The sequence below is a fragment of the Podarcis erhardii genome (genome assembly GCF_964252035.2).
Source record: "Podarcis erhardii genome assembly, chromosome: 3".
NCBI classification, from domain to species: domain Eukaryota; kingdom Metazoa; phylum Chordata; class Lepidosauria; order Squamata; family Lacertidae; genus Podarcis; species Podarcis erhardii.
The window spans coordinates 10703042-10721653 of NC_138507.1; the positions used below are offsets into that span (position 1 = coordinate 10703042).

Genomic DNA, 18612 nt, shown 5'->3' on the forward strand with positions numbered 1-18612 from the left:
CGGATTGACATGCTGCAAGTATCACTAAAAGAAGAGAATATTGTGTGATGTTAAACTACACGAGTTTATCAGATGCTAAAACTGCCAATACATATAGCTACAGAATGTAAATACCATGAGTGCTCAGTATAAAGGAACAAGAGTTGTTAACGGGGCAAAAAATATAGTCCATTATTAAAATGGGCAATCTATTAAAAATAATATTTATTACACAGCAAAGAACAATTTGACTTTTTTTTAAGAGGCATTATTTTATTATGTTGCTAGGGTGGAATGGATTACAACACTAAGCTTTCCACAATAGATGTTCTAGAAGCAATTTAAAGCTCATTAGAAATAATGTCCCTGGCTACTGGAAAATGTGGTAAATGTAACCCACATCCAAATGTTACCTGGGCTATGAGAACAGGAAATTGTTCTGTGCTACTGTGGGTAACCTTGAATCTGACCCTGAACGGTAACTGCTAGAACAGCTGAAAGCTCCAGCAAAATTAAAAACTTACATCAAAGTATATCATGACAGAATGTAGATAAATAAAAAACAGCATATTGAAAATATTACTTTTTCTGTCAGTCTTTTGTAATGGCGAGGTAGTAGGAGCTGCTAAAAATACAAGGGGCTCCAGTCACAAAACACTAGAACAATACATATATTAGGATCTAGAACAATTACGTCTCACTTTCTGATACTTAGCACATCTGAATCTATTATACCTATACACACAGTTTTTGATTAGCCTACGCTATCATGGAACACAACTAAAGGCCAAGTCTGGTGTAGTGCAGGGGTGGTACAATGATGGACCACTTAGTGCTTAACTGGTTACCTGGATTCCACTCAGACATGTGCCCTTTGTCAACAGTGTGATAACAGAGGAGTGCAAATATAGCAGAGAGTGAGGGGAGAGACTCCATCAGGCAAGACCTCTTTCCACCTGCCACAAGATCTACCCACCCGGGAAGAACGGCAGATGAAGGTGATGGACTATATGGAACTGGCTGAGATGACTGGCAGAATCCGGGACCAAGGAGAAGAGTCGGTGGAAGAAGATTGGAAAAAATTTAAAGTTTATCTTCAGAAATATTGTAAAATTAAGGATTGTTAGAAAGATGTTGGAAAAAGAAAATTATGTGGTTTTGGCAGAAATGATATAAAGGATTAAGTAAAAATGAATCGATGAAAGAGAGAACGTAAAATTACAGTATATTAAAACAAATTATTAAGATAAAAATAAGGTTGGAAGGATTTGCTGAAATAATAACTTGAACTAGAATACAAAAATGGGAGGTGTGAGGAGGTCAAGGAAATAAGTAAAGGAAGAAAGCTATGTAAAGGCTTAACTTGTTCTTTTTCTTTTTTAAATGATTGTATTTTTTTCTGTCTTTTTTATTTTTATTTTTTATTTTTTCTTCTTTTTGTAACTTTCAAAATTTTGAATAAATATTTTTTTTTTTAAAAAAAGACCTCTTTCCACCTGCCTTGCCCCACCCGCTAATCTCTGCTTCTCAATTTGTATTGTATTACTTTATGTACTGTGTCTTGCCGTTCTTTTATTGATTATAGTTTGGAAATTTATTATAACTGCTGAGTGGATTTCTGTTTAACTTTTATATGTTATTATTATTTAATACTATTCTAGTGATTGTTGAATGTTACTTTTTTGATATAGGTTACCTATTTTAAAGTTATGTTTTATTATCACATTTTTCTATTGCATTAGATTGTTATAAGATGTACATTGTTTGTTTCTTCAGCTTGTAAACCGCCTTGAGTATTGTAAGATAGAAAGATGGTATACAAATTTAAAATGATGAAATGATGATGATGATCAATAAGCAATGGCGTTCCATCATGCCAAAAAGGAGCTGTTTTAGTCCTACCTGGTGATCCCAGGGATGCAGTTTGGAAATTTCTGCATGCATCTCTGAACACTGATACTTTGCTAGTAAGGGGCTTGAGAAGGCCATTCCCTCCCTCCCTCCCTCCCTCCCTCCCTCCCTCCCTTCCTTCCTTCCTTCCTTCCTTCCTTCCTTTCCTCCCTCCCACTTCCAACTGACACCCTCAACTTACTGGGTCTCAACAGGCCACATAAGTTCACAGGTTCTTGTGGGGTTGTTTTGATTTTGTTTAACTTAAAAAAAACACATAAACGAACTGATATACTTCTTTGAACGTAGGGAATTTCCAAGTATACAGGAGCTACTAGCTTATTTTTCAAACTGCCTTATTTTGCTTCCAGCCTGATAGGCAAAAGATTGCGCAAGTGCGGTGCTAGAGGGATGGTGGCTACCCTGTGGGAATCTGTCCCTAAGGTTAGTGTATACAAAGCAACCTGCAGTCCAGAAACAGTCTGCACTTATCATCTCTCACAGTAGGCCTTGCAAATATCAACGTATTTGGAAGCTAAATCTTGCTTAATGAGAATGAGAAACTCCTTTGTTTCTAAAAAGGCAAAGTGATATATATAAAACAAAGCATCAACAGTTGCTCACCGTAAGTGCAGATCATCTTACTGGCCTCTCTGAAGAGGAGGATTCCATTAGGAGAAGACACGTCAAAATTTAAACGCTGTGATCTGGGGGGAAAGTAGCAACATCTCTTCAAATAACCCAATAAAACAAACATTAATCATACATGCTATAACAGTGAACTCAGGTACTGAGTTATGGTGGTCAAACAGCTAAATCAGGGGTGCTGAGAAACCAGAGGGAGGTATGCTCAGGAGAACCCCCAAGACTTGCCGAAGTAGGAAAGAAAACACAGAGAGACTTACTGGGGAGATGTACCCCAAAACAGTCCAATGGGGACTGAGCATGTTAAGTAGCCACAGAACACTGTTTTTTTATTTTTTATTTATTTAAGAATTTAACTGCTTATTGCATGGATTTTCTGTAAGCAGGAACAAGTGATGTATCTGAATCAAAATGCAAAGAAGACAGTTGTGAAGAGAAGAGGAAGGACTTAATACATAGTGCTGATTAAACACAGTGGCCAATTTAATAGAAAAACATTTTTTGTAAGTTAGAAACCCCTGAAGCTTTCTGTTGCTTTGGTGGGCCAGACATTTTAATGTTACTGAATAAATGTTTTTGTTTAAATATATAAAAGATTTTTTTTTAAAAAAAAACCAAAGCAAAAAACAGCACTTTGATTTCAGTATTTGAATTCTACACTAGCTGCAGTTTCAAAGTTACTTCCAAGTATTAGCTCCCCTCAGTGATTTTCACAAGAGGATCTATCACAACACCCCACTTCTTCAAGTGAAAGGTGCATATTCACTACATTCTCCTGTATGGAATGAAAGGATTAGTTTCAAAACATGTGGAAAGCCATCATGAAGGTGCTGAGGTGGAAATAGATTTATCTCACAGGCTCTGAGAAGGATGAAGCATGATCCCATGCTTCCTTCTACACATGTTGCGGATATTTCTTCTCGTTCCATATGAGTGACATCTTTTAGGTATTTACAGTGCTGGTTTATTGGTGGTTTAAATTGTTGTTATAGTTATGTTTTCATTTATTGCATCTTCTGAACTTTTGTAAATAGCTTCAGTACTATTTTTGTGAAATGCTAGATTAAATTAAATTAAGTAATAATTAAAATAATGGAGCAATGGAGCAAAATGTTCCATTCATTTGTATAGACATAGCAAAGCTTTGTGGATACCAGAGAGACCTATCAGATTTTTCAGTTCTCTACAAGAAGTTGCAATTTTGTATGGCACCGAAATGCTTTACAAAATGTGTGTATTACATACACTGTAGAAAATGGTAACATCTGGCAGATGGAAGAAACTGAAGCAAACCCTCATTCTATCATAATGCACAATTTGATACCCTGTAACATATTTTCACCATGTCAAAGTGTATTGTATTATGCATCTTAACCTGTAAAACCTAATTCAATACACAACTCCAGAAAAAGCAAATCCATCCCTGATGACGTTCTCTAAAGGGAACAATACAGGCTTTCTGCATACCAATAGGTAGATGAATACCATGAATATGCAAAGTAGTTCAATGAGTTTCCTCCTTTGAAGATTTAATCTACTAGCACCTCTTTGCATTGTCAGTATTTGTAAACATGTCTCCAAAAACTTTCTCCTCCAATGTCTCAGCATTACTAATTTTAAAGACGTGTGATATAGATAAATGAATGTTAAGATTGTCCAACTAGCCCTCCTCAAATGGCTGTTGTGAAGGTAAAAGGGGAAAGGGAAAGACAATGGACAACAGCCTTGAGCTCCTGGATGAAAGATCAAGCTCCAAATACAGAACAAGCAACCAATTTGTGCAGTTTCACAACTCTCAGCAAAACATATGCATACCAAACATTTTGCAGAAATTGATAAACGTATGTTTATGTTATAGTATAGTCCATAGGAATATTAACTTGTTGCAGCTGAAAGGTGTTTACCGTATTTTTCGTCCCATAGGACACTCCGTCCCATAGGACGCACCTACTTTGGGGGGGGGAAATAAAGGAATTTTTTCCCCCTTTATTTCCCCCCCAAAACCAGGTCGGGGAACAGTGGGATGGTGGCACTGCGCCTCCCCGCTGTCCCCCGAGCTTGTGGGGCTGGCCGATGTCTGTCCGGCGCGCAGGGCGCTCTGCTTCAGGGCGCCATGCGCGCCGGACAGCAGGCTATCCGCAGCGTGGGGAGCCCTGCGGGGAACTCCTGCAGGGCTCCCCACGCTGTGGATGTCTGTCCGGTGCGCGGGGCGCTCTGCTTCAGGGCGCTCCACCCGCCGGGCAGCAGGCTGCTATCCGCAGCGTGGGGAGCCCTGCGGGGAACTCCTGCAGGGCTCCCCACGCTGCGGATGTCTGTCCTCCCAAGGGCGCCCTGTGCTCCGCGCTGCCGGCTGCCGCCCGCAAGCCCTGTGCGCCGGGGGGAGTTCCCCCAGGCGCGCAAGGCTTGTGGACACCTGCACGAAGCACGGGGCGTCCTCCAAAGGGCGCCCCTTGCTCCGTGCTGCAGGCTGCCGCCCGCAAGCCTTGCGCATCCGGGGGGAGTTCCCCCGGCACGCAAGGCTTGCGGATAGCTTCCTGGAGCCTGGAGAGCGAGAGGCGTCGGTGTGCACCGACGCCTCTCGCTCTCCAGGCTTCAGCGAAAGCCTGCATTCGCCCCATAGGACGCACACACATTTCCCCTTCATTTTTGGAGGGGAAAAAGTGCGTCCTATAGGGCGAAAAATACGGTAATTATTATTTGGTTGTATTTGATGATTCATTTTGTATTTTATATTTTTGTATCATCATAATCATTATTCCATTACATACCCTTTACCAACAGGTCCCAGGGCAGGTCACAACACTTAAAAATTAAGTGTTAAGGTAAAGGTAAAGGTAAAGGTACCCCTGCCCGTTCGGGCCAGTCTTGCCAGACTCTAGGGTTGTGCGCTCATCTCACTCTATAGGCCAGGTGCCAGCGCTGTCCGCAGACACTTCCGGGTCACGTGGCCAGCGTGACAAGCTGCATCTGGTGAGCCAGCGCAGCACATGGAACGTCGTTTACCTTCCCGCTGTTAAGCGGTCCCTATTTATCTACTTGCACTTGGAGGTGCTTTCGAACTGCTAGGTTGGCAGGCACTGGGACCGAACGACGGGAGCGCACCCCGCCGCAGGGATTCGAACCGCTGACCATGCGATCGGCAAGTCCTAGGCGCTGAGGTTTTACTCACAGCGCCACCCGCGTCCCAAAAATTAAGTGTTAATAACAGTTAAAAACAGTTCATAGCCATAGGAATTGGGTGGGTCCTAAAAACACACACATCTCAACTGTCAAAGGCCAGGGTAATGATGTTTACAGTATATTAATAAACAGCAGCCCAGAGATGACAAACAAACTAGAAGTGGTTGCATGAGCCAAGCATCAATGATTTTTTCTGTACAAGTGGCACATCACTTGGGGAGTGAAATGATGTGGACATAAATTAAGTGCTTTAAGAAACATTCCCCAGTATCCTCCTCCATCATCCTGCTTGAGGTGGTCCCCTCCCCATAATGGAAGGGGCCCCTTCTAAGTCTCAGGTGGGGGGGTGTCAACATCCCTTCCTCTGGTTGCTTAGAATTAAGCGTACAGTGGTGCCTCGCGAGACGAAAAAAATCCGTTCCGCGAGTCTCTTCATCTAGCGGTTTTTTCGTCTTGCGAAGCAACCCTATTAGTGGCTTAGCGGATTAGTGCTATTAGCGGCTTAGCGGCTATTAGCGGCTTAGTGGCTTAGAAAAAGGGAGAAAAAAGCGAAAAAAATCGCAAGACTCGCAAGACGTTTTCGTCTTGCGAAGCAAGCCCATAGGGAAATTCGTCTTGCGAAGCGCCTCGAAAAACGGAAAACCCTTTCGTCTAGCGGGTTTTTCGTCTTGCGAGGCATTCGTCTTGTGGGGCACCACTGTACTTAGCAATAGTGCTGCTTGCTGAGTGCAAAAGCTTTAGAGCTGCTCTGAGTTTTCTACTCAAATGTCCAACTGACTTACTCTTTCTGAAAAATGAAAGCTAAGTGTCTGGGGGCCCTGCTGGCCCTTAAATCCTACCCTTTCTACCTATTTGTCAGCAGTCCTGACAATGATCAACTTGTAGAGCAGAGGTCGGCAACCTAAGGCCCGGGGGCTGGATATGGCCTGCAGGAGTCGTTTAACCATCCCCCGAGCCACCCCCGAACCCTGCTGCCCGCTCGGCAAGTCCCCGTGCAATGCACTAAACCGGCACAGCGCGGCTCGGGGACTCACTTCTGTTTTTTTTTTTTTAATATATTTATTGAATTTTCCAAAAAATAGTTTTTTTAAAAAAAGAAAAAACAGCAAAAATACAAAAAACACAAAATACACAAAATTAAAACAGATACAATTTCAAATGCTTATTTCCATTAACTTGTTTCTCAGACCTCCTCTCACCTCCCCTTCTTGTATTCCAATTTAAATTTTTAATTCAACAAATCCTTATATTCAAAATTAGACATCAAATACTTAAACAACATTGCTCTTTACACTTTTCCTAAAGTCGACCAAAATATCCCTTCCATGGCTTTCCCCAATTCCAAACAAATAACAGAGCATAGTAAAAATAAAGCAGGTTATAGTTATATACTCTTTGGATTCCCAGACCCCACCCACCCCTTTCCCGGTTTCAGTCCCCAAAAAATGTTCATCAGTTCAATATCTTGTCTAGCCTGGCGATCTCACGTCCGAGGCTTTTAAATCTCTTTCAACCCCTCTCTGCCGGCCTTTTTGATAGTCCTTAATGTTAAACCCCACATTTCGACAAGGCTTTGGCCCAACAGGGTCCATATTCTTCCCAGCCAGCCCTCCATACTTAAAACCTCTAGGGTACCCCAACATACTCCTATCAAGTCCAAATATCCCCAAGATCAAGTTTGTAATCCTTCGGTCCTCAGATCTCCGCAAAAGGGGATCTCTTAGTTTCAGGCTCACCAATTCAGGCCAGGCTTTCCACATCAGATTGTCATTCTCCTTTGTTGCCTTCATGTCAGGCCACCAATTGCAGCTCTCATAACAGCTTTCCTTTAACATCTGGGAAGTTACAACTCCACCTTCCTTGGCTCCAGAAACAGCACATATCTCCTCTTCCATATTCTCATAACATTCAAGTTTGCCTAAATGTTCAAATATATGAGCTTCCTGCTTCAAATCCTTATCAGCTCCACCAGCATTGTTTACTGTTGAGGCCAGAGTTGTGACACTTGTAGCCAAAACACGAATTTCCCCTTGTAATTTTCCCAAGAGAACAAATGTTCTTTCCAGTTCAGTCTGGATTTTCCCTTCTCCAGCCATTGTTGTAATGTCCAAAACCCCCTCTAGGGGGATTTTAGTTTGTTAGTATTTTTCAGCTCCAGTCCAAAAGCCAATTTATTTGTATCAATTCTTCCTTGTTCGCAACAAATTTATAACAAAAATAACCAGCAGAAACAAAGTTCTCTTTTTCCCTCTGACAGCCAATTTGACAGCTGTCAAAGTCCTCAGTGCTTTATCAGCAGGCTCTCTCGCGGGACACTCCCGGGTCCAGGAGGGTGAAAACTTGAGCTCCCACACTTTAGTCTTATATCCTCCGGTAAAATTTCTTACAGTGTCAAACCATGAGGGTTGAAATCATTTAATAAAAAAAGAAGATCCTCTAGACCTTAGGTAATAAGTTCTTTGCTTTAAAATTATCTACATGGGGGGGGGGGCGGACTTCCTTTTTAACCCTTCCCCGCTCGTTCCTGATTCAAAGTAAATTTTTCCTTTAAATTCCAAATTCCATGTTACTCACGGGTTTTTAGTTTTAAGTCCAATTGATCCAAGGAAAAAGTCAGCGCTCTCCGTCAATGGCTTGCGGCTTCGCTCCGCAGAAGGAGCAGTGGACTCAAAGCACAGCACCGCGCCGCACCCCGTCTCCGTTCAGAAGCCTTTAAAAAGGCTCCTTCGCGGTTTGGGGGGGCGCAAATGGTGCCCGCTGAGTCACCAGGTTCACAGGCATCCGCGCCTGTGATTTTTGAGGGTCCCCGCGTCGCCGCCGCGGGCAAGACCCGATCCTGCGGAGCCGATTCCCTCCGGAGCTCGGAGGGAATCCACCATTAAACGATGGCGCTAACCCGGAAGTCTCGGGGGACTCACTTCTGCGGTGCTGGCGGGGCTTCCTATCAGCTGCAGGAAGCTCCTGCAGCCAATAGAAAGCTGCAGGTGCCTCCTCCGCACCAAAATTAGCGTCTGCGTATGTGCGCACACACGCATGTGCCTGCTCTGCGCATGAATGGTGCACAGAGAGATCTCCGGGGGAGTGAAGCAGTCCAGGCTGCTTAAGCCTTGCTGACCCCTGTTGCAGAGCAATCCTATGCATATTTATTCAAAAGCAAGTCCCACTGTGTTCAATGAGGCTGATTCTCAAGTCAGTGTGCACAGGACGCAGTCTGAGTAGGTCCCATTGAACTTAATGGGATTCACCACTGAGCAAAATATTCACAAGACTGTATTGTGCTGGAGGAGACTCTTGCAAATCCCATGGACTGCAAGAAGATCAAACCTATCCATTCTGAAGGAAATCAGCCCTGAGTGCTGACTGGAAGGATGGGTCCTGAAGCTGAGGCTCCAATACTTTGGCCACCTCATGAGAAGAGAAGACTCCCTGGAAAAGACCCTGATGTTGGGAAAGATGGAGGGCACAAGGAGAAGGGGACGACAGAGGACGAGATGGTTGGACAGTGTTCTCGAAGCTACCAGCATGAGTTTGACCAAACTGCAGGAGGCAGTGGAAGACAGGAGTGCCTGGCGTGCTCTGGTCCATGGGGTCACGAAGAGTCGGACATGACTAAACGACTAAACAACAACAACATTGCACAAGAACTTCAAGGACTGCAATTGTTTGTGTGAACATGGCCGTAAGGTGTGACCTTTCAACATCAATATCATTTTGAAGAAAGACCCCAGAGGAATCTTAGATGTGATTTCCACAAATGCAAAATAAAATTTGTTTTGAAGGAGTTCCAAAGCATGGCAATGGTAGTTGTATATTCCAAGTCTGAAAACGTATTACAATCTCTAAAGGGAACTATCAGGACAGTTGAGCAAGCCCATGATTAATTCTACCTGTTTTGCATCATCTCAGCCATGAGCTTCAAAATAGGAGTAGTACATGCTGGTTCACGATACCACAGCTCAATAGCTCTTTGAAGAATAGGGAGATATGATGGGTATCTTTCGTAATGTAAGTTAAAGATAAAATTCTTAATAAAAGATGCTCATCACACACAGCTTCATTTCAAAACTTACTTTTAAAAACATGACTAAGGTTTGAGGTCTGTTCTTTAGCTGCTATAAATTATCTCTGAAACCAAGCCAAATTGCTTCAAAAGACAATCTTAATGTGCACTAACTGAAGATTTTGTTTTGTAGTCATATCAATCACTAGAGAATCAAAGATCTTGCTGACGGGTCCAACTCTGGCAGCCCAAGAGCAGCAGAGGCAAATTTAATGAAAGAATCAACCATGCTAAAGTTAGAGGAATAGTTTAAGAACAGACAACACTAATAAAAACCCCCGATGTAGCTACAAAGGAAGAAAAACAAGGATATCAATCAATATATCAATGCTCCTAGTCTTAAATGGAAAGCCATCAGAGCAAAATGCTCTGATAACATCCGTTATAAAAACTCTGCAAATATCCTGATATGGCTAGCTGGTTCAATCAAAACTGAGGAGCTCTAGCGGGAGGTATTTGGAGATAAAGTTTAGGTGATGGAAACCCAAAGGAAGAATGGCTTTTGGCATCCTTGATTTCATGGATGCCTAGTACAGTGGCAGAAGGAACTTCATAGACAGTTCATTCAGCTTTTTTTTATATCTGCTTTCCTTCGTTGATAACTTGGAAGTTCTGTGTTCTTGGCCAAAATAAATAAATTTTAATGGAGTTTCTGAACATTCAGTAGATATTAGATTGCTGCAATTATCTCCTGTTTAAGGGAGGGTCCTGACTTTGGCAGCTGAGCCAGTCTACTTGTTTCTCCTTCTTCTGGGATTTTGAGCACAGGCTCCCTGTCTGGTGATGTAGCCTTTTGTGGCAACACTGTTGGTCATGATGTGAATGTAGTAACCTGTCAACTTGGAAGCCAAATGTGATAGGCCCGGGTGCACTGGAGGCTCAGAGACGAAGGCTTCTGGCAATGGGATGCCCATTGGTCAGAGTGGCACCTGTTGTGGCTGTTATTCTAAAAAGATTGCTCCTTTGGGCAGCTTCAGCTTAGCTGAGCTGGCAAAACCTACCAAGTGAGGGAGCAAAAGATTGCCTCCAGAAGCCAAAACCTATGGATTTGAACCCTTGGAAGTTGGATTTTCAGAAGTAGGGTCTACATGGTCTGGAGAGATGTACTGTGCTTCATAACGTGCCTATGGACAAAAATCTCATCTCCCAAATTCTGGCCAGAGGTTGCAGGCAAGCATTTTGTGGAAGAGGGGGAAATTGAAGTCTAAGGACAAATGGATAATCATGGACAAATTGATAAGACTTGAATTTCTCCTCCTCCACTAAATTTTGATCTGCAGACATCAATATATAACCAATCAAATGTACACTAGAATCAAATTTACATTAAAAGATATGCTACACTTCTCAAAGCAGTGTCTAACACAAACTCATTCAAATGATCAAAATCAGAATGCAGTCTCATTAACAGTTTTCAATAGTCATGTGGTTCTAATATTTACTTATCTCAATAAACTACACACTTTGATCATGTTATAGTACCTATTTCTTCAGCATTATCACAAAATAGGTCATATAACATGATCAAAGTATGTAGTTTCTTGAGATAAGTAAGTGCTAGAACCACATGACTACTGAAAACTATGTTAATGAGAATGCATTCTGATTTTATGATTAAGGGCACATGGTCTTAGAAAATATTGTTCCTGTATATTCAAAAGTACCCTGCACACCTAATATGCTGTATTGCTGAATATACAAGGAAAACCAACTTCCAAAATATAACACTTGAATCACTGACAGTTTGACATATCAATATTTTAAAAGAAATGAATGACTTTCATATTCATGATCTTTTTAGTTCCATGCACCTTCCCTCGCAATACTTCAAGAACAGCCTATATACCTTACCACCAGAAATGTCTTTAAAATATTTGGAGATATTTTAATAAAGCCTTATGAGAGATCAAATAACAACTTTGTAACAGATTTTTCTATTATTGCACATATTTGCTCTTCATCCTTTGCCCAGAGGGAAAAACTATAAATCTTTTCTCAACTGAATGAACACCATTTATCATATTCATTTTCTTGTCAATACAATTATGAAAAGCCTTTGGCCTTTTTCCAAGGAGCCTGATTTGTTACAGAAACCCAATTAGTATAAGCAAGCCTGCTACAAACAATCCTATTTTACAGGATAATGTTACTATTCTGCTTGCTGGGCTATTCGCTTCTAAACATTACCCAAGAACTGCTATAATATATAAAACATAATAATTCCCAGGTTAAAGACCAAGTCAAAGATGTTATGAATTCTGTTCATCTTTGCCATCTAGTGGACAGAAGTAAAATCAGAGTGGTTTCCTCAAATCTGAAGAGGATATCTAAGGGGGTCACCACTAGCAATTTTAAGACCACTTTTGAATCTTTTAAAAATGTTGTTCATCTGAAATGGAAGCTAGGCTCTCTAGAAAATGCATGCATATGACTGATGATGGCTGCTTCATCTTTTGCTCTCTTCCTTTTATTCTACTTGCTGCTGAATCATTTTTATACAGTTTTAATATTCCTAGGTTTTAATCTGCATACTGCTTGGATATATTTTTTTTACATATAGGGAATCAAAAAATTAAAATTATAAAATCCTATTTTTAGAGTGAGGTGTCCTTTTTCTTTCTTTCTAAAAACACCCAAAACCACTTTATAGACAGGAGAAACACAAAAACCAGTTTAAACATTACTTAAGAAAACCTGCAACTGGAACATCATAAAATTGCTAAAGCCCTAAAGTGTTTGAGTTGACTTTATATACTATCCACCGGATGATGATATATTGTTGTTGTTGCTGTTGTTGTTGTTGTTGTTGTTGTTGTTGTTGTTGTTGTTGTTGTTGTTGTTGTTGTTGTTGTTGTTATTACCCCACCCATCTGGCTGGGTTTCCCTGGCCACTCTAGGCGGCTCCCAGCCAAATATTAAAAAGCATCAAACATTACAAACTTCCCTAAACAGGGCTGCCTTCGGATGTCTTCTTAAAGTCAGATAGTTGTTTATTTCCTTGACATCTGATGGGAGGGCATTGCACAGGGCAGGTGCCACTACCTAAGTTGGGCAGGTTGTAAAAGTCCAGAAAGCCCCATGACTTTGTAGGCTTCAGACCCTTAAATCCCCTAAGAATTCGAGTTGCTCAACTTGCTCACCCTACCCCTTTCAAACCCACAAGCGAGCATCCAACATTTGCAGAAAAAGTAATTTTGGTTCTCTAGCGTAAGAGAAGACTCAAATAATGGAAATCCTACAGCATGCATAATGTCACAGGAGAGATCTCACAGTTACTTACACAGTAATGACTAAAATATACTAAATACAATTTCTTCAATGGGTGGATTATGATGATAATAAAAAGAAATCAGAAAGGAGCCCCGATAGCAGAGGTACATCACACTGTAAATTAAAGGGCTTTAAATTTATCTAAGTATTGCAGGCTAACAATAGAGTAGGAGAATAATTAGGGATTAGTGTGGCACAACCCCCGCTCTGCCAAAAGTGACCTCTTTGTGGTCTCTCTCCAAATGTTGCCCTCTCAGTTAATGGTATGACTGCAACTGTACTGTAATTTTAGCTGATTACGCATTAGTTCATTTAGCTTTGTTTCCTCTTCCCCACTGTGCCACACTATTAAACTAATGCAAGGGACCTGCTATCCCTCTGTGCACAGAGCCGGCATTGTCATAGTGTAATAAGGATACATCCAGTCAAACAGCATGGTGTAGCTGGTCTTTGTGTTCAGAGCAAAGGCAATCCCTCGAAGATCTCTCGCCAGTCCGATCAACATACGCTGTCAGTGGGAAAGAGACACAGTAATTGATTTTCACGTTAGCACAGAGCAGATGGAGTCATGATCAGCCAATAATGAGCACAATATCTGATTTTAATTCATTAGCGTAAACGTCTTTTATTCTTTTTTCTTTTAAAAAAACCTAGGGCTTCTAAGGCTCCAACTTAAATATTAATACTAATCAAGTGCTTTTTGCACAACAATAAGCTTATCAATAGAAATAATAAAATGAATTCAGCTTGAAATATGAGATATGAGATCATATAATAAATTAAAGCCCAGAAGACACATTAAACAGAAAGTAACTTCCATTATATTCCCCCTTTCATTTTTCGTTTTTCTCTTTTTAAACTGGGCATGGGGATTTGCACTGATGTCACTTATTCTAACTTGGTTATCCCTCAGAAATAGTCTGAGCAAAATTTATTTAGCTGTTCAGTTTTATGTTTGAAACAAGAATAGATGCTAAGCATGGGGTATGAATATATATTTCCATAATTATTATTTAGTATATTCATTATTGAGTGTGTGTGTGTATCAACATGCAATTCATTGAAAACATTTATTAGTATAAAATGTTTGTTTTTAAAGATTGGCCCATGCATCCTCTTTATAAAACAGATTCAGCAGCTGCTGAAATTGTTTAAAAGACAATTCCTAAAATCACATGTAGACTTCAAGTGTACATGGCTGTCCTCTAGGAGAGGAAAGTGGTGCTTTTAGGTAAATAAATAAGCTATGCCATTTTTAGACTCCGCAAAAAATGGGGGTTGACATTGCCATCTGCATATAGTTAGCTCTAAAATGAGAATGTTAATCAGACTGACTCTGAATAGGAATTCTTTGGTCTGAAGGTTAATCAGATGGGTTTATCATAAGAAATATAGTTTGCTGGAATTACGTTTACTGCAAGACAGGGCTAATTTGAGGCATCAATTATATTCAGCCACCCTACTGAATTCGCAACATAGCTTCTATCCAGCGTGTATCACCCACGCTGAAAACGTATGGACCCAAACTAACAAGGATGAAAAGAAGCAAAGTTCCCCATTTCATCTTCTTTTAACAGAAAACAACTACAAAAGTCATGCATTTTTATTTTATATTTTTGGACAGGTAACGCCGTAGGGCAGCACAGAAACTTGGGGAGTCCCTGAGATGCCTTGTTAATGGTGCGATTCTACTCAGAAATGTGGGACCCTTCCCTGAATCTCCCCAATTCATCTAGGAATTTGGGGTACACACAGAACCAATGCAGACTTTTTTTGCACCATTGTTTAGGGAATATAGGAAGATGTAATCCATGGGAACCTTGAGTGGAACTGAACATTGGTCTAAGGAACAATTGCTGAAGGGAACAATCTCCCCTTCTGCTGTGTGCTTTTCTGGGGGTTCTCCTGACCCCCCCAGCAGACTTGGAGGAGGCACAGAGGGGATGACGGAGACAGTTCGATTGCAGTAGTTGGAGTCCTTACGCTGGTTTTCACTAACAGAACCAGGTAATTGAACCTTTACCTTCCTGCCGGACTGGTACCTATTTATCTACTTGCACTTTGACGTGTTTTCAAAATGCTAGGTTGGCAGGAGCAGGGACCAAGCAACAGGAGCTCACCCCGTCATGGGGGTTCAAACTGCCGACCTTCTGATCGGCAAGCCCTAGGCTCTGTGGTTTAACCCACAGCGCCACCCGCATCCCTCGCCTTTGATTTATATTTGCCTTTTTTCTACTTGTGGAAATAGATTTCCAGCAAACCACCCTAGTGGGCAGCAATGGTAGGATATCCAGCAATGAGGGCCCGGATCTGCAATACTCTACGCGGAAACCTGCCCTTCCCCATGATTAGAAGTAAAAATAATAACACAAAGCAAAGAAACAAGTGTAAATGTGCTTAATCTGCATAATTTATACAGGAAAATCCAGGTTATTTTGTCAAATATATTTCATGTTTGTTTTTAGCAGAGAGCCCAGGGACACAGTGTAGGGAGGGCGAATGTGGATGAGCACAGCGATGGGCTCAGAAGTGATAATAACATTTGCTAGAGTCTTGGAGTCCACATAACAATATCCTGTGAGGCAGGCTAGGCTGAGACAGTGACTGGTCCCAGGTCATCTGTGAACTTCATGGATCATCAGGGTCGGGAACCCACGCCTTCAAAGCAATTTCTCTCTCTTTCTCTCCCTCCCTTTGAGGTTTGGCTATGGGGATCCAGAAGTTCAAAATTTAGCACTATACCACTGAACACATGACTATTTTGTATTACTTGTGTTTCTATCAACACCACTATGAGGTCCCCTCACTCCCTTGTCCTAATTAGTCCAAAATTCTTTACATTTCTGACAAAATGCATTGAGCATAAGTAACACAGCCAATATTCTGAATAGGCAACTTGGGAGAATATAACCCACTCGTGTCAGGAGGGGGGAAGGGCACTTTACAATTATATGGTTTGGACAGGACCTGGTTATGTTTCAATTCTCTTTCTTGGACAAGACTTACAATGAGACCTCAGAATGGACCTTGTCACAGAAACTTTTCTATGACCAAGACTACGTTGATGTACTGCCTGTCATTCAATACAAACGGTATGACAGTATGAATAATTCCAAGCACCAATGTCATTTCTCAGAATTCTTTTTCTTCTATTAGCTCTTTTACTTATGATTTCCAGATGAAGCCTGCTTCCCCTTATAAATGTTCATCATTTCCAATGGCAAATGTATATAACTTACAGTAGCAAAGTCTACTGTAAGCCTCCAGATGTTTTTGGCCTACAACTCCCATGATCCCTAGCTAGCAGGACCAGTGGTCAGGGATGATGGGAATTGTAGTCTCAAAACATCTGGAGGGCTGAGGTTGAGGAAGCCTGACCTAAAGCTACACAGTGTATGGCTGCAGAGATCACAGAAATCACAGTTTTGTAGAGCTGGGAGGGTCATCTAGTTCAACTCCCTGCAATGTAGGAATCACACCCAACAAATCCCTGACAGACGACCATCCAGCTTCCATTAAAAAGGAGAGTCTACCGCCTTTGGAGGTTGGTTTAGTCCCTAATGACTCACACTGAGATCCATGCAACAAAGTCAATCTGGGATAGTTCAGAGAAGGTGAAACCAGTCTACCTCTCCTTTCAATGGCTGGTTCAGTCCTCTGTATATACACACTCTGTACAAATATTCTGTAATAATAATAGGGGCTAAATAAATTAAAAGTTATGAATAAGTGTGAAAAATACCAATCACATACGATATGAAAGAAAAAGAATGTGAGAACTATGTGTTTCATTGGGTCATCATTCATTGTTTAAAACAACGAGCATGGAGAACACACCATACACTGTAAGTCTAAGCGGGGAGAATCATGAAGTTCCACTGAGGTCAAGTCTCACTAGCCAGAAGATCCTACTTATTCCAAATGGTAAAAACAAATGCTCAAATTGAACAGATGCCCCAAACATTTATGTGATCACATGCTGACACTAAAAGGATGTTAAGGCCACCAAATTCATTCATTAATTCATTGTAAGACCAATAATCAATTTACTAGTCCATGTTAGGCTCTCAAAGCAGGTGTAGATTATTTTCAGATTTCAGTAAGATGAATCTATCTAAAAGTACAGATTTAAGGTGGCATGGTCTGAAGAAAAAATCAGAAGATGCCTCTAACAGTAGTCACATTGCATGATTTATTTTCTTGTTGCCAGATATGTGTGATATTAAGGGAGGTAGAAACACGAATAAGCAACTGTTTTTTAAAAAAATAAAAATGCTTATTTGTTTATAACCTCAAAGAACCTCAAATGGCTTGCATCTAATCTGAGGAACATAAGGTTACTGAAGGATCATAACACATGTACCACTGAGATACATTCATTCCTGGGATGCATAGTAACCACTGTCGAACAATGTAGTTATTACGTGAAGGACTGAATGCGAAAACGTGCAGAGAGAATTTTGGTAGCCAGAACTCAGATGAATAAGAACATTTCCATTTTGAAATAATTACTGCATTTCTCATAACTACAAATAAAAGAACAGGCTGGCTGCTTGAAAAGCCACTTCGCTAGGCCTGTTGCTGATTTCCCCCTGATTTCTTGAAATAAATTTCCGCGGCTTTCTAAAAGTAAGAGCAACATGGGGGCAAAAGACCCATCGAAACCGAAATTGCAGTTTGACAGCCCGCGCACCGCATTGCTAACTTGTTCCAAGTGGAGCCAGACAAGACAACCCATTCAAACACCCCAAAACAGGATTTTCTAATGGGAAGTCTGACAGACCTTTAACTATAGTTGCACTTCTGGGTGCAGCTATAATATTACCCTCATAATTCTACTATATAATAACAGCCGGGGAAAAGGTGAAGGGTCATAGTGCTTTGTCTTTAGAATTAAGATGGCTGTCTTCGTCCTTACAGCATACTCTTAATTCTACAGACACGTCTTAATAACCTCTAAATAGTTCCAACAAAAGAGCCATGTCAGAGAAATGAGCAGGCCCCAAGGTGTTTCAACTGGAGTGTTTTCATCTGCCTTTATTGCGCTATCCCTCTCCAGAATTAAGGCAATAACCTGTGATAAATTATTCAGGAACTGCTACAGGGATCAAAGCAAAATCATTCTGTTAAAGTGCTGTTTGCAACATTTGGCACTTAGTGTGAAAACTTTTAATGTGTGCAAGCTGAAAATCAAGGATTTTAAATAATTCAGCAGCTTCGAGTTTCTGTGAACCAGCTATAGATAGCACCGTGCTACTTAACCACTCCTCTTCCTCGGATCACATTGCTTTATTTGCCCCTATCAAACTAATCATGTCATAAATAATATCAAAGTACCAACGAGGTTAAGTATAGAAAGTCGATATATTATTGAGCCAAATTTCCAGGGCCAATACGGGGGCTTCTTTAAGAGAGCGGTGGTGAGGAAATAGGCACTAATCTTGTAACTATGATTTTTTTCCATCCTTAGCTAATGACGTCCTCACATATTTGGTGAGGACTTCCTGGAAAATAAACCTGAACATATGCTTTATGAACAGGATTGTCAACTACAAATGTATTTCAACAAGGGTAAGCTGCCCCACTGC

General features: G+C 41.1%; 1 protein-coding gene across 4 annotated transcripts in view; it reads right to left on the reverse strand.

Moving 5' to 3' along the window:
• The window catches only part of RANBP17 (RAN binding protein 17), a 189429-nt gene that overhangs the window by 47423 nt on the left and 123394 nt on the right, over window positions 1–18612 (reverse strand). For all 4 annotated transcript variants that reach the window (XM_081855480.1, XM_081855479.1, XM_081855478.1 and 1 more), the window contains exons 20-22: window positions 13444–13532; window positions 9582–9689; window positions 2494–2576 (exon numbers count right to left, since the gene is read on the reverse strand). In XM_081855480.1, the coding sequence (XP_081711606.1) occupies window positions 2494–2576; window positions 9582–9689; window positions 13444–13532 (280 nt within the window). The remainder of the gene's footprint in view (window positions 1–2493; window positions 2577–9581; window positions 9690–13443; window positions 13533–18612) is intronic.